The 15,950-nt window shown below is 38.7% G+C and overlaps 1 protein-coding gene across 3 annotated transcripts; it reads left to right on the forward strand.

Annotated features, from left to right (window-relative positions):
• The first annotated feature begins 1,568 nt into the window (after positions 1 to 1,568).
• On the forward strand, positions 1,569 to 13,904 carry pip4p2 (phosphatidylinositol-4,5-bisphosphate 4-phosphatase 2). 3 transcript variants are annotated; one of them, XM_034241306.1, is made up of 7 exons: positions 1,575 to 1,865; positions 6,930 to 7,054; positions 8,091 to 8,197; positions 8,417 to 8,537; positions 9,327 to 9,379; positions 11,434 to 11,524; positions 12,463 to 13,904. In XM_034241306.1, the coding sequence occupies exons 1-7, from the start codon at positions 1,760 to 1,762 to the stop codon at positions 12,604 to 12,606; spliced, it is 747 nt and encodes a 248-aa protein (XP_034097197.1). In that variant the 5' UTR covers positions 1,575 to 1,759; the 3' UTR covers positions 12,607 to 13,904. The 3 variants fall into 3 exon arrangements, with proteins under 3 accessions (XP_034097198.1, XP_034097197.1, XP_034097196.1); XM_034241305.1 differs by having other exon boundaries at positions 1,579 to 1,865; positions 6,906 to 7,054; XM_034241307.1 differs by lacking the exons at positions 9,327 to 9,379; positions 11,434 to 11,524; positions 12,463 to 13,904 and adding an exon at positions 8,695 to 9,305 and having other exon boundaries at positions 1,569 to 1,865; positions 6,906 to 7,054.
• The last annotated feature ends 2,046 nt before the right edge of the window (positions 13,905 to 15,950 follow it).

Genomic DNA, 15,950 nt, shown 5'->3' on the forward strand with positions numbered 1-15,950 from the left:
AGTATCCACACTTGTTTTGTCCCAAAGATTAATTCAATACATCTGTGTTTATTTAGAGATCCTTTTGAATGGCCAGGGAACGGATTTATGTAGCCCGAGGATTACAACCTCCCTGACATAAGCAACAAGGAATGGGAGACGTATTTTGGCACAAACTCTCGAGGGTGGTGTAATGTTAGGGGAGGAATAGGGCGCACACTACATACATCTGAAAAGATGTTCTTGCTTTCATGGACAGACTGTAAAACATGAGCTTTTTTTTCTCTTAATAAGGAGGGGGAAGTTAGATCATTTGAGAGGAGTTCAGATACTGGGGCTCTGTTGCAGCCATATGTTATTTTCAGATGCTAATGACTTTCAAACCATCTGGAAAACAGAGAGAGAAGTTAAGGTTAATATGTTCATTCAGATGAAGAAAATCCCTGTTTGTGGCTCATGGTGAGATGTAGAGCAAGACAATTAGTCACAATGGCAGTTACTCATTACATTTCAAATGAAATAAAGTTTTCTAAATAATTACACTGCTCAACCAATCAGGATATCAACTGCAACACATCAACCATACTAAACAAGGAAAACAGGCTCCACCATGACATCAGGCACAATGTAATGGTCTTAACAAACACATCACAAAAAAGCTGTTCACGTAGCCTAGACTGATCTCATACAAAGGCCAAATGTGAATTTGTAATTGCTTTGGCAATATGCCATTGAAAATGCATTAATCGTCTTGTAAAGTCAGTTTTATTTATTTTCACAACTCAAATATTTTCCATAGAGGGCTTTACAGGCTGTAAAACACATACTACTATTTGAAGACCCCTTGAGTTAAAGAAAAAACATAATTTTTTTAATTTAGAAACTAAGACAAGCAAAATATGTTGAATGCAAGAATCAGCTATCATAAAGGAACTTTCCTAACTGGTGAAAGAGCGTCAATAGGCTCGAGAAGTGTCTTTTATGAACTTGATCCATATTTTTTCCAGTTAAGAAATTGGAATCAAAATGCCTCGAGGCCTTGTTGTCATATTAATCCCTCCCTATACATTTGCTGTGTCTTTGAGCAAACACAATGTTTCTTGAGCTACAACGTAGCCCTTTAGCCAGAGTCATGGTCTAATTGGAAATCCAGTTTTCTACAGTACATAGCTGAAGTGAGATAAACTATTTACGTTTCTAAGTAACCCTATCAAACTGGTAAGTGAACATGGCTTCGTGTTGAGGAATCACCAGTCATAAAGTTTGGCCTAAATAATACATTATGGTCTAAACACTGATGGACAGCACAGAAGTGATCTTTCAGTGACATCTAGTGGCCAACACCGAGAATTGCTTCTTTATTGATTAATACAGCTGTGTCCTTCCATCATGAAATTGATATTTTTTGTGACCTTTTATATGATTATTAGTGAAAACATTGACTAAAATCTAAATAATGATGTGCACATGCAGCCAATAATGCAGTTACATTTGATAACATTCGTGGACATAATGTTCTCACAAAATTCCATCACAGTGCATGATGGGTTTAGTAGTTAGATCCATGTTCAGGGTTTAGGAGCTCTGCCCATGCCCCGGGTCATGTCAGTGAGGGGCGGGGACCACCGAGAGGCTCCTCCCTCCTCCAGGCTGCCGTCACCGGGCTGCTGGACCGGAGCGACTCGGCAGCAACAACCCGCCGCTGGCTGCTCACCGACTTGAGTGCAGACCCGGTGCAGCCTTCCGCCGTCTCTCACCGTCATTTCTCTCGGTTAACATCATGGCCTCCGACGGCATGGACGAGCGATCTCCGCTGCTGTCGGGTCCCAACTCCGAGAACGCGACCCCCATTGCTCCCCCGTACCTGCAGGATTCAAGTCCCCGAGGTAAACACACGACATGTACACAGCGTGAATGTTGAATCATATTTGGGCGTATCGAGTTTGCGTAAATAAAAACTGCAGCAGTGCAATGCAAGGCAAGGGCACTCCATCGACAGCTGAGAAAAAGGTGGAGCTAGCACTGTGAGAACTGGAGCAGTGGGTTAGGGAAGAGGGGCCTACAATAACAGCAAGCTATGTTTTTACTGCAGAAATACTCACATCACGATTCACTGGGGCCTGTAACGTTTTGGGTCTTAACCGAAAAAATCTGAGTCATGATGTGGGTCTGTGAGTTCTGAGTGGATGTAGGCTTTATGTTGTTGATGGATGGGGGTAGGAATGACCCACTGCAGAATGCAGCCTAGCAGCCTTTTGTCCCAGCTGCAAATCAACAAAAAGCCCAGATGTGTCACAACACCCACTGCACGGCATGATTTAAATGTCATTTTGTTAAATCTAGCTGTCAGTTTGCTCATTTGCATGGAGACTAGATTGCATAAGATAATATTTGCCTTGATCTGAGAAAGACTATTTGATTCTAAAATTGCATCTTGACTACAGTACAAACCATGTGCATGTTCAACCAGGACACCGACAAAGTGTCCACTTTTTGCTTAGTTAACAGCTGAATGTAGGTTACAGCACCATAATGCATGCAGGGCTGAAAGAGAGTAACAGCTCATCAATCTTCAGTCCATAGTCTAGAAAGCCTTGGTCAGGACTGGGCTGGGCTCTCAACTGATTTTTAGTCTAATTCTGAATTGAAGGGTTAGGGTTGAAACATAAGACACACATGATGACATGCTATTTATTTTTGCTGAAGAATTTTCTTGATAAAAGTTCCCTTATTCTTATAAATACATCCATATTCGACTCATATCAAAGGATTATGTTTTCTTTTTATGTAAATTCACCTCCAGACACTGTGAACAAACATCATTTATTTGCTTTGGCACAACACATGGTTTTTCTTGCTGCAAATGAATGGATTCATTGAACGTGTAATACTCTTTGCTGGACATTTCAAGACTATCCGCTTATATCAAGCAAACACAATGATGTTGACAAATGAACATCCTAATCTTGCAGATTCATATTTCACCACCGGATTATTCATAAAGACTTTAATGCTGGACTGTAACCGGTGAACTCAGCGCCTGTTTGAATGTTACAGCACTGACTGAGCGAAAGGCTAAATGAATGTCAGTATATTTCATGGCCTAGTTTCTGCTCATTTCCTCTTTACAGTCTGGATTATGGCTAATTCTGCTTTCACTGGGTCTGCTGGAGTACATTCCTCTATTAGACTATTTGTAAACTGGATTAATTAGAGTCAAAGAAGCCAAAGCTGAGCTTGTCAATGAAACAATGACTCAGATGTTACTTTGACTAATAAGCTTATAAGATGCGATGAAACACAGTGCATTTAAGATGTGATGAGGAGTTAGTAAAATGTGATATTTATGAAAGTGACTGCAATCTCTGCTGTATTGATTTCCTGAATTTCTTCACATTCTTCCACTGAAGAAGTATAAGGCCTTTACCTGATGAACAGTTGTCCACCATCAGTGGTTAGTAGCTGTATCAGAGATCCACAGTTTGCTTTGCTCACAGTGTGGTGGTGGTGCAGGTGAGAGGCGGCTGGAGACCAATGACCTTGGCTGCGTCACATTGTTTTTTTTTCAGTCAGGGTTTTGCTATATATTATAATGCATGAAAAAAACAGTATAAAGGTTAACATAATACAAATTTGTCTTATTATGAATACAATTAAGTTTTATGGCGTCATCTACATCATGATAACACATATACATATATATATATTGTATACTGTATATATTATATGTATTATTCCGCAACTAGTCCCAAACAAATACACATTTATTCCTGTTTGAGAACCATTTGCTAGAAACTACAGGGCTGTTAAAGGAATCTCAGTGATATACGTATTTAGTAGGAACTGATGGGCTGAGTGAGACATAAAGTACTGTGAAGGACACATTCCTTATTTGTTTTAAACTTTATGGGATTTGTATAAAACAATATAGAGCCTTATCCGTTGACCTTAAAGAGATTTTTTTCATGCCACAAAAGCAAGATATCGTATCTGATTTTTTGCTGACTTTTTTTTCTTCCTTTGGTGATAAGATCCATACTTAATGTACAATCTTCCTGAAATAAAATGAGCACTGCAATCTTATTAGTGGAACTTTTGTGTATTAATGTGCACACACATTGTCCAAGGGCTTTGAAAAATGTCCCAGTACGAAGTGTAATAAGAATATGCAACATACAGAGATATAGAAACAGAAAACACATCAGCTTGAGTCTGCGCACTGGCTTCTTAGGGAGTGATTCTCCACTTTGAACAACACGTGTGTCAGTGATGGCACCAGCTGGCAGGATGTGTTGGCGGCTGTATGTTGTTGTGCTGCTGGTTGTAGTGAAGCGCCTTCTTATCTTACTTCTGGCTCTGAGAACAGCCGGTGAAACCTATAGCTGCTAGATTCAGTTTCAGACATGCATTAGGACGCCTTCACAGTAAGGGGAGAGAAGCGAGATGAGACAGGCCTCTTCTCAGAGTGAGGCAGAGAGAAGTGCTGAATGTGCTCAAAACCAGGTTTAGGATTTTATTTTATAATGTTATGGAATTATTTATGTTAAGAGAGTACAGTCTGCATTGCACTTCCGGTGCACTGTTGTTATATTTAGGATTAACTCTGCTTGGGAGAAAAGGGATCACTATGTGCTGCCGGTGGACAGTGTTTGGCAGGCTTTGGTTGTATTTCTAGTGACGTTTACCCGATTGTAGACGGGATGTCCCATCTGTCCCTGTGGTGTCCACTGTTCAGTGTCTCTGAATCTCACAGCCAACCTCATTTACCTGTTGACTTGTCCCATTATCTCATTCAGTGAAGGTCATTGGTTATATTAGAGGCCTCCTTTGTGTTGTGTTGCCTCCTGTGGTCGGTAGACTTGGCTATGTCTATATCGATAATTATTTCCATTATTGATTAAACTGTTGATAATTTTTTTAATCAATTCAATAATTGTGTTGCGTATAAAATGGCAGACATGACAGAAACACTAAACCAAGATTGGCAAATTGGAATTTTCTGAAAAAACAGTTAAATACAAGTGTTTAGCAATTAATTTTCATAAAAGACAAGAAAAACAAAAGCTTTTTGCATCCGAGGCTCTAATCTGGTGATTTTTCTGACATTTTTGTTTGAAAGAGACTTGATAAGTGAAAGATAATCAGAATCCCATCACCTCCAGAGCTGTGCAGTAAATCTGGACTTTAGGTACACATTCAACAAATGTAAGTAGATTGAATAACTGCAGACACACATTTTTAAGTATCACGCAGATTGTAAAGTAAGCTTGAATACTACTGTAGTAGTAAAGGTACTGACTGGTGCAAAACTATGCATTTAGTGTATTAAAACCCAGAAAAACACGTGGAATGCAGACTAACAACAAAAGGTTAATGTGGGATTAAACAGTGCTACTGTAGTTGTTTGTTAGTTCACAGTAGTTCTTTCAGACTGTAGGAGAACATTTTTAAGTCTGGACATTTAATCATGTTGATTACACGTATGGACCATAAACACCTAACATAGCACTGGCTTTTCTTTCTAAGCCAAACCAGTAAGGAGCTTGTTAGCCTCATTAGCAGAGACATTTAATTTAACTGATAAAACACCATTTACTAGCCTATAAGGCCCAATGTCAATGAAATATGGCTGATGGTACATTTTAACATTTTTCTTTACATGTTACATTTTAGGACATGAAGTATTAATTCCCATCCATATAAATTGCACTATGTATTGATTTAAAAATCACTAAAATGGTCGTGTACAGCAGCTTCAATGATTCTCAAAAGGCCACAGCCTCACAATAAGAAGACCAGCTTTAATGTTATAGTAACGTTGTCTGCAGCTTGGTAGAGAGTGAGTTTTACATCCTACAACTTCTTTATCTAAAAGAGCCCATTGTTACTTTCTTAAACATACTGGGTGATGCTCGGCCCTTGACAAAGAGAAGAGTCACATGTTGAGCAATCATCGTCGAACAAGCCTGTCGTGGGTTTACATACAGCATGTTCCCTGCTACCTACCATACACTTAGTTTAATAGTTACTAATAGTTGAATAGTAGATATTGAGGCAAATCATTTTAAACAATTATTTTTAACTTATAGACAACAGCCTATAAGTTATTTTGGGAGGCAAAATATGTTTGTATTTGCAATTTATAATGTAATATAAATGATTAGCTTATTATGAAATTAGCTAAAGATAATATCCAAATCTGTTATTCTGAACAGTAAAAAAACAAATCACATATTTTAGAAGCTGGGGCCTTTATGGGTATTTCAACTATCAATTTAGATGTTCAAACATAGTTCATTTTCTTTTGATCTTCTAATTGATTAATGGTCCAGCTCTAAGCGTCTTTTGGTTCAAGGAAAGCGCTATAGAAATACAATGTATTATTATTATTATTATTATATAAAATGTTTTTACACACATGCAAAGATTTTGGACTTTTGGAGAGTCTTGTGTTGTCTTGTATGAGATCAGAGGGTCTCTCACTAAGATTATAACTTTATTTTTTGGTTTGTTAGACAAACTGTCATTAGAAATAAGATTGAGTTGTGTGTTATCAACATACTCCATGGGCCGTTTATTTCCAATTATTACTCATTCTACACATTGTAAAGTCTAATGTCATGTCTCATGTAATGTCTGAAATCCTAATGATCCTGGTCCACAATATACAGTATCACATGTGTTGAGTTTGAAGGTTTATTCTAGTGGCAGTTACCAAAATCTGAAGAGCGAATTTCTAGATCTTCGCACAGCTTTCATTTGCATCTTGTGTCCTTTATCAACCTATGCCATATTTTGAATGTAGTCATTGTGTACATCTAACCTCCAGCGATAATGTCTGTTTGTTGATTGAAGTTGTATCGATGCATGCGATTAACAGCTGGCCGTGTGTTGTGTGCTTTGCCCTTCTCCTCCTCTTCTCAAAGCCGAACTACCTCCTCCCTACACAGCCATCGCCAGCCCGGACGCCGGCGGTGTTCCCGTCATCAACTGCCGCATCTGCCAGTCCCTCATCAACCTGGATGGGAAGCTGCATCAGCACGTGGTCAAGTGCACGGTCTGCAATGAAGCTACAGTAAGTGGAGGCCATTGAGCGCGGTGACAGCTTTAATGATTGTTGGTGTTGAGTCGTTACAGTTCATCTGTCAGGTCGAATAAAGACATTAAGTCTTCAGTTTTATTTGAGCTGTTTATCGCTGCTCTCCTCTCCTCCCCATTACAATCCATTTACTGTTTATCTCTTCTGAAATGAAATCACTCAAAGCATCGTTTTGCGTGGTTGACAATTACATATATTTAAAAATAAACAATTTGCCTAGGATGCCCTTGTCTGATCTTGACAATGTCCTGCTTACTGATGTTGATGTAGACATCTTCACATCGATCAGTCAGTGCAGTGATAGGTGCAACATTTGACTTGAATGAGTCTGGCTGAGAGCTTTAATGGAGCTGTCAGTGGCAGAGAGGAGGATGAACTGCTGTCATCACTACCACATTTCCACTGGCTGATATTTGCGGTGCTTATACATGTACATCAACCCACCCGTATGGTATTCTATTTCCCTGGAATAAAACGGTACACAATAAATACTGATTGGCTTCATTCAATTCAGCTCAGGTTCACCACACACTGCAGAAATAAATCTAAAGCTGAAGATGCATTTATTTTGTAAGCGTTTTTTTATAACCCTCATTTAAATCCGGCTAAATGTGTGCATGCAGTATGCTAATTCGTTTAGGTATGTTTTTTCCTTTTTTCACATGAAAATCCCTGGTTCTGATACATGAGTAAACTTTATTATAGTAACACAAGTAACACTTTGTGCCATTGGACAGCACAATGTAGAGTATGCGAACACAAACACCATAGAATATTGAATACAGAGGTTTTAGAAAAAACACTGATATACAGCATGTCTTACGGGATCATATTGACATTTGAAGACAACGGGCAAACCTATAGAATTGATAGGTTAAAAGCAAAGCTATTGATTTTGCAGAAATGTACAACTTTGAGGGTCTCTTTTGTTTTCACATCAGTGTTTTTAAACTGTTTTATTGCTTTGTTTTTGTGTTTTATACTAAACTGATTTTGATACTTTTCCTTCCAGCCCATCAAGAACCCCCCAACAGGGAAGAAATATGTGAGGTGTCCCTGTAACTGCCTGCTCATCTGTAAAGACACGTCCAGGAGGATAGGATGTCCTCGACCAAACTGGTAGGCAGCATTCAGTCAACTTCAGTCAAAGCTAAATATGATGTTCGGACACAGTGTTGGCCCCGGGTACGTTTTAAGTTTAATAAAGGCAAATCAAGACACGGTAATCCAAAGAGCTTTACAACAGACATTAAGAGCATTTAGACAAAAATGGCATTAAAAATCCCTTTTGGATTGGTTGTAATCACAAGCTTGTCTTTCCCCCTGTTCCTCCGACAGCAGACGCATCATCAACCTGAGCCCGATGGTCATCCCGGAGGAGCAGCCCGCCCAGCCGGCGCTGCCCGTCCAGCCCGAGGGGATGAGGGTGATCTGCGGTCACTGTGGCCACACCTTTCTTGTACGTACCCACCAACACAATCTAATCAATCACAGTTTTGTTCTGGTGGAATAGTGTTACTTCATTGTTGTTTAATCTTCAAAGCCAAACCACAGTGTATTCAGTATTTGGGGATGGGAATAGGGGATTCTCTTAACGTGTGTTGTGGCGTCTGTAGGGCAGTGAGGATGCCGCCACCTCCCAGCCAATGTCTAGCCTCCCCAGCGACGGCTCTCCTCCAGTACAACAACAGGTTGAGAAAGCTGGTCATACTGGAGGACATATTAACAACAGCCTAACCTGCTCCAGTTCAATCAGCAGCCGTTTTACACCGATGTAATAAGACTTATGAACATCTGGCTTTAAAGAAATGGAACAGTTGAATTTGAGTTTACGGTCACAGAATTGGATTAAATCAACATAATTTAGCCTGAATTTCTATTGAATTGTTTATTCCTCCTCTGAAGCCAGATGTCAAAAGTCACATACTAGGATCTTAAATTATGCTGATCTGTGATGGGATGAACATATCCCTAATACTACTTCTTTACATCAAAACTCTAATAGTTGAGACAACTAATATAATATTATAATAATTATAGATGATAATTTATTCAACCTGCCGATATTTTCTCTTAAAAAGATTTATAAAGTTGCAAACCATCCTAACTGATCATGTAACATCATTCCCAGTAGGTCTTGTGTTGATTCTTCTAAAAGTAGAGTCGGATTATAGTGTCTTTGCATTTCTGTGTTCTTCTGTGCCTGTTTGGATGCTCCTGTAATGCTTTTTCTTCTGTTTCCTCACAGTGGATGGAGCTTCGGTTTAACACGCTAGCCAAGTGTCCCCACTGCAAAAAAATGTGAGTCGATCAAACCTATTTCACTCAAAGTATGAAATTATAATCACAGAAATTGTTTTACTTTTTGAACGATTATTTCCTGTTGGAAATAGGTGGTTTTGGTTTCATTTATTGATATCATGAGTCATTTACTGTAGCAGATTTGAAAAATGTTAGTTTATTGTCAGTTAAAGACTGACTTAAATAGTTTGTGTCATAGTTAGAATGTACCTTTTTAACAAATGTAAAAGCAGACTTGGATGATCACTGTGGAGTTGAAAGAAGTGTCAAGAATATGCATTTTAGTTATGATATTTTACACAAATGAATGGAAGCCAATGGCTTGAAAATCAAATCGGATATTCTCTCAAACAGTAAACATGGTTTTTAAAATGGTTAAATTCTGATGTTGGTTTAAATTCTTTGAAGAAAATGGGATCCAAATGCAACATTACACGTATGCGCAAAATGCATCTGTTGTGTATGTTTGTGTTTTAGTATGATACAACTTGGATTTAAATGCATTTAACTTTCAACCCTAATTGCTGGAGAAGTATCCAGGCTCTCACTTTATGGAAGCCAAGCTTTATAGGTCTTGAATTGTAGTTGTTGGAAGGAGAGGGGAGGTGATGGAGGCTAATCCAGACGTGTGACAAGATTTAGAGTCTGGCCCTTAGTAGATGTAATGGTGATGGGGGGGAGGGTCACAGAGTAACAAGGCGGTGGGAGACGGGAGTCAACAGGTGTGTCTGAAAGTGAGGATCTGGACTGGCTGAGAAAACAAATAAGCTGCAGTATTTCCTCTATCTCTGTGTCTTAGTTCTCCATCTCTTTTTCTGTTCCTCTTTTACGCTCTTTTGCCATCTTTCCTAGAGTTTTATTTTAGATTTTGACAATATCTCTCCGGTCTTTTTCTCTGTTCATACATTCCTATCTTTATCTCCGTATTATGAGTTACTTGTGTTATGCATGTGCAAATTCAAAAGTCATTAAATATATTGCTGCTGTGAGGAAGCAGCAATTGTCAGAGAGACTTCAACATAAACCAGAAGTGTCTGTGTCCTCTCCCAGTGGCCCCTTACCGGAAACACCAATCAGTCCAGCAGTTAAAAGTCATGAGAATTGATGAGGTGTATTTTATTAAATCAACTTTGATGAGTGATTAAACAGTCAATAGACGTTGTATTCCGCCTATAATCATTTTAATTATTTATTTTAGAGACCTTAACAGTATGTCTTTCTTCAGCAATCATTTTTGGGTTTCCATTTCTATTGTTCACCTCAGTGTCTGTTTCCATTTTCTTTGCTCTCTATCTATCTCTTTCTCCTGTATTTTCTCTTACTCTCTCCCTTCAATCTCCTTTACTGCATTGTAACAGAAGAAGTCATGAGTCATGTGAAGATGTAGCATTAATGCTTATAAGGAGTGATGAACTTTTGATAAAATTAGATCGTCTGATTAAGTGTTCAATTTCATAGCTTATATTTTAAAACCTTCTTTGAAAAATGGTTTGCTCCACAGCTCAAATAAATGAGATGGTCAGGCGGCACAGTTGTAAACAGTGAGTCGATCAAAGAGTAAAAAGACTGTTTTCACGTTTTAAGAAGGAGTAGTAGAAATCAGGTGATCAGGCTCCCCCTTAAGCCATCTGAACACCTTCCTGAAGAATGCTTGAGTCCCCTCACATGAGAGGCATGTGAGAGCAGAGAGGGGGAAGAAAGTAAAGAAACGTTGAAGCAAAATGAAAAAAAGAACTGATGCCAGCCTGGTGCTTGATTTGTTCATGTGGTTTTATGGAGTCAGGATGTTGAGAGCTGACATGTGACCGGACTCCAGCGCTCTCATGTGTAAGCTGCAACGAGAAAGACAGATTTTTTTCACTGCGAAATTTGATAGAATAATGCTAAGAACTTAAACTGTACCTGAAATGTTACCAATGTTCTGTAAAGCCATCCCCATGTTGTTTCTCAGAGGAACATACACAACATAAAACTGTATAAAATATATTCAGAATTTCTTTCTGCCCTCTGACGACACACTGACCATTTTTCTCCCCCTCAATGTCTCCCTGCAGATCCTCTGTTGGCAGTGCACTCCCTAGGAGGCGTTGTTGTGCTTATATAACTGTAGGAATGATCTGCATTTTCATCGGAGTGGGTTTAACGGTAAGTGCTGCCTTTGTCTAGTTCGTGCTGTTTGAATAGCACAAGTTAAGATTCATAAACAGCATGTGGTGTTTTGCGATGAAGGCATTCAGCAGGAAATATCAAACAGGCAGGATAGTTACAAACAAAGGAGCAACACAACAAGTCTAATTTCTTTACAGTTTCCATATCATGTGTCCAATTCAATCACCAAATTAATTTACTACTGTGGACACATATTAATTGGATTTTAGGATTAAATTCTATTTTATTTGAACATCTTGGATTTCTACAATAGCTTCCATATCATGTGAACTAATGATTCCATATCATGTGAACTAATGATTCCATATCATGTGACCTAATGATTCCATATCATGTGACCTAATGATTCCATATCATGTGACCTAATGATTCCATATCATGTGACCTAATGATTCCATAACGAATGCGTAATTGTATAACAGCATTGGACAAGTGTGGGACACACCTCTCTTTATTGGATTTTTTGTCTATCTTCTTTTTCAAATGAATATTTGATAATAGGAACTGTTTTTAGAACTGTTTTTATTCAATAGCTTCCATATCATCTGACATAATTACTTTACATCAATGCGAAATTGTATAACTAGACTTAACAAATACGACACACCTCTTTATAACTGAACGTGCTATTTTATATGAATATTTATATGAAGATTCAGCAGTTTACAATTGAAGATTCAATTGTCAATAGCTTCCTATCATGTGACCCATTGACTCCAAATCAAAGCAGCATTGTATTACGCACACTGGACGAGTAAAACACACCTCTTTTTGATATTATACATTATCCTGCTTTAACCAGTGGCACTTCTCTTTGAATTAGTTGTTTTGTAGGATGTGCAATTTAATCAAATATAAGAGACTGAGGTTTGACTGTAACAATCCCTCTTTCTTCTCCTCCTCTTCACTAACAGGTTGGTACTCGGGACTTTGCGAGCCGCTACAACGCCACCTACGTGTCCTGGGCCTTCGCCTACCTGCTGGGTCTCATCTGTCTGATACGAGCCTGCTACTGGGGCGCCATCAAAGTCAGCTACCCCGAGAACAGCTTCGCCTAGAGCGGCACGGCTGGAAGAACAAACCCCACTTTTATTTTTGTTCATGTTGTTCAGATTTCTAACCGGTCATGTTCAGCGGGGGATGATGTCTGCAGAGCGTCTGGACAGAAGTGTGTAGATGGTACTGTGTGTTTGAAGATGTGTATGGTGTTGGAGATGTGTTTCCGTCTGTTGGGGTCTGGGATGTTTGAGAGTTTGGACTCGATGAACGGACAAAACGTATGTTCTCCTACTCGTCCACAAAGACTCAAATCCTGCCCAGGTTTTTTGCGAAAATCCACAATCGTGAACAAAAAAGAAACTGTGTTTTTTCCTGATGAATGCCAAACATTTTATTTGAAAATGATTGTTTAGCAAACTGGTTGGATTTGGTCTTTCTGGACCGTTTTCTTGTTCCGTTTTCTTTTTCAGCCCTGGTTTTATTTTGTTACTGACCAGACCAAAATAAGCCAACCTCCTAAGAACAGTTTGCCCATTGCACTACGATTATATGCAATTGTACGTGTTGTTTTGCTGCTAGTTCATAACTCCATCTACAGAAAGCTGCATACCCATACTGTCCTGTAACCATTTACCTAGCTTGTGTACACTGACATAGGATTGCTGTATGATTTTAACCCTGACAAAATGATCAATTTTAATATGAAATCCTTAAAAACCTATGTGCTGCCCAGTATTGGTCAAGAAGAGCAACAGATCAACAGGAGGTTGTTTTTTTATATCAAAGTGTTAATTTTCCATCCATGCAGCTTTTAACTGACTTGGCAATAACCCTTTTATTGGAGTTCGGTGTACTTCATTGCACTTTCGTTGCCTTCTCGATAATGAAAAAATGATCCCATAAATGGAGACTCATGTTTGCATGTTGACTTGTTTATGCTCCGTCATTGATTTGTTTTTCAGTTCCCGGAGAAGTAGCTGAAGCGTAGGATGTCTTTGCTCTGTCTGCCTGTGAGTTAGAATTTAAACCCTCCTCTTCCTCCTCTTCCTCCCTGCGCGTTATAATCGCCGCTCTCTGACCTCTGTGCTGGCTGGCATCACTTTAGGCTAACTCAGCATCCTGTCTCTCGACCTTGACCAGTGGGCACTGCTCAGATTTCTAACCTTGTTTTGAATGTGATGATGATGATGATATGATGATGATGATGATGAAGCAGAACAAAAATGTTTAAAACATGTCTTTGTATATAGTTCAAATTGAGTACTTGGTAAACTGTAGTGAAAGGTGAAAGGAGACGATGGCTCTTGGGTCTTTTTAAAAATGATAATTTATCAATAAAATGCAAAAACTGCCTGTATTGTTCTGTGTGATCATTGGCTCTGATTCTTTGGTCATTTAAAGTCCCTCCAAAGACCCACAAGGTTCAAACACATTGGATGAAGTCACTTTTACAAACTTGTCATTTATAAAAGTGTTTTCAATTACAATTCAGGTATATTTTTTGTACTTCTTTACTCTTACTTTACATTAGATTTGCCTGACCGTTAAAACAATTTTCTAGGTTAAAATGATCTCAATCAAATGGGATTCATTAATATAGTCTAAACCATCTTTCTATCTAAACACTTCCCTCTTGGGATTTTAAATGATCTGTAATCTGACTCCTGCTTCCTTGTACTCATTTGTTTGTTGCGATGAACAACGTTGATCAAAAAAACGAGAAACCAATTTTTAACTGTAAATAATTCATTTCTGTTTAAATATGTTATAAGGCAATAGAGTACACATAGTCTTAGAGATGATGACAGTGTCTCACATGATAAAAGTATTCCCATCCATTTCCTTTTTTATTTTATCGCAGGCCCTATAGGAGTAATAACCATCAGTTACACAGACTGAGACCGTAAACAGGTGCTTCGTTTTCTGATAATAACTTCAGTAACCAGTCAACTGGTTGAGCATCCGTAGCTCTCACACACAGGGGGTTTCACCTATGTTGCCTAATGAGAGTTCTTCTTTGGACTATCTGGGCAATTACTGACTGTATCTGATCGAGTGGCACAACTCACCCTTTCATTAATCTATAGTGTGTGTAATCAGGAGCTGTACTTCAATCTGTCCTCATCTCTCATCAACCTGATAATCGATAACACCTGTGTGGTTAAAGCATCTAGCTGGTGTCTAAGATATTTTCAGATTTTATGTAATTACCGGGTTTATAATAAAATGAAGTATTGACAAACATGGTTTTCAAAACATTTAGTCAAACTTAATATCTGTCATAATTCCTGCTCAATTAAAGAGCCACCACCATTCACAGCAGCATTACAGCTGCAGTACTGCTGTCTGTCCACATGGTGGTGACATTAGCAAACATTAGATAAAGCAGTGAGGCTTTAACCGTGTGTGCCATGGTCTTTATCCATACTGAAGATATCAGGAGGCACAAAGGAGCAGACCAACAAGGACATATTGTCAACCTGTTGATACATTGAAATACATTTTTCCAGACACTTTGACTTCAGGTTCCTTCCTGGGGAATTCTTTAACGGCTAACATTCATGAAAGGCTCTTCTATAATTCCTCCTCCTTTTTTACAGTTTTTTTTGTATTTCTATCCTTCGCTATTGATTTATACTGTGTCTTAATGTTTAGAACAGTGTAATTATTCACTGTTTTTAAGTCTATTTGTATAACATATAATTATATATTTTACTGTTTGGATTAGTAATTAAATATCCCTGGCTTTAAATTTCGCTTTTGATTAACATAAAATCCAAACAGTTGCAATGTTTTTTTTTCTAGATATCATGTTAGCAGACAAACAAACGTGATACACAACAAAATATCTTCTTTATTTATGACCAAGGGATTTTTATCTCGTTTGACACATTGATTACAGACACAACAGAAACATGTTCTAATGAGCTCCCTGGAGCTGCTACACATGATTTAATTATAATTCTCTCTCTCTCTCTCTCTCTCTCTCTCTCTCTCTCTCTCTCTCTCTCTCTCTCTCTCTCTCTCTCTCTCTCTCTCTCTCTCTCTCTCTCTCCTCTCTCTCTCTCTCCTCTCTCTCTCTCTCTCTCTCTCTCTCTCTCTCCTCTCTCTCTCTCTCTCTCTCACACTCTCACACACACTCACACACACACTCACACACACTCACACACACACACACACACACACACACACACACACACACACACACACACACACACACACACACACGGCTTCAGGTCCAATGATCTACCCTGGGCTGCAGATTATGTCACGTCAAACACATCAGCTGACGTGTCGTTTCTTTCAGGATGTCAAAGCGTCGTCTAGGTGTGTAAACAAACACACACATGGACTATTTCAGACTACCATCTACAACTATGAAGGAACATAAAGGTCATAAATA

The sequence above is a fragment of the Gymnodraco acuticeps genome, unplaced genomic scaffold, assembly GCF_902827175.1.
Source record: "Gymnodraco acuticeps unplaced genomic scaffold, fGymAcu1.1, whole genome shotgun sequence".
Classification (NCBI taxonomy): Eukaryota; Metazoa; Chordata; class Actinopteri; order Perciformes; family Bathydraconidae; genus Gymnodraco; species Gymnodraco acuticeps.

Excerpts from the sequence above, each read along its gene's own strand:
- pip4p2 (XM_034241305.1), top strand. The coding sequence starts at position 1,760 with ATGGCCTCCGACGGCATGGACGAGCGATCTCCGCTGCTGTCGGGTCCC. Across the intron at positions 9,380-11,433 it reads TGTCCCCACTGCAAAAAAAT|ATCCTCTGTTGGCAGTGCAC; the intron begins GTGAGTCGATCA and ends GTCTCCCTGCAG. Across the intron at positions 11,525-12,462 it reads TCATCGGAGTGGGTTTAACG|GTTGGTACTCGGGACTTTGC; the intron begins GTAAGTGCTGCC and ends CTTCACTAACAG.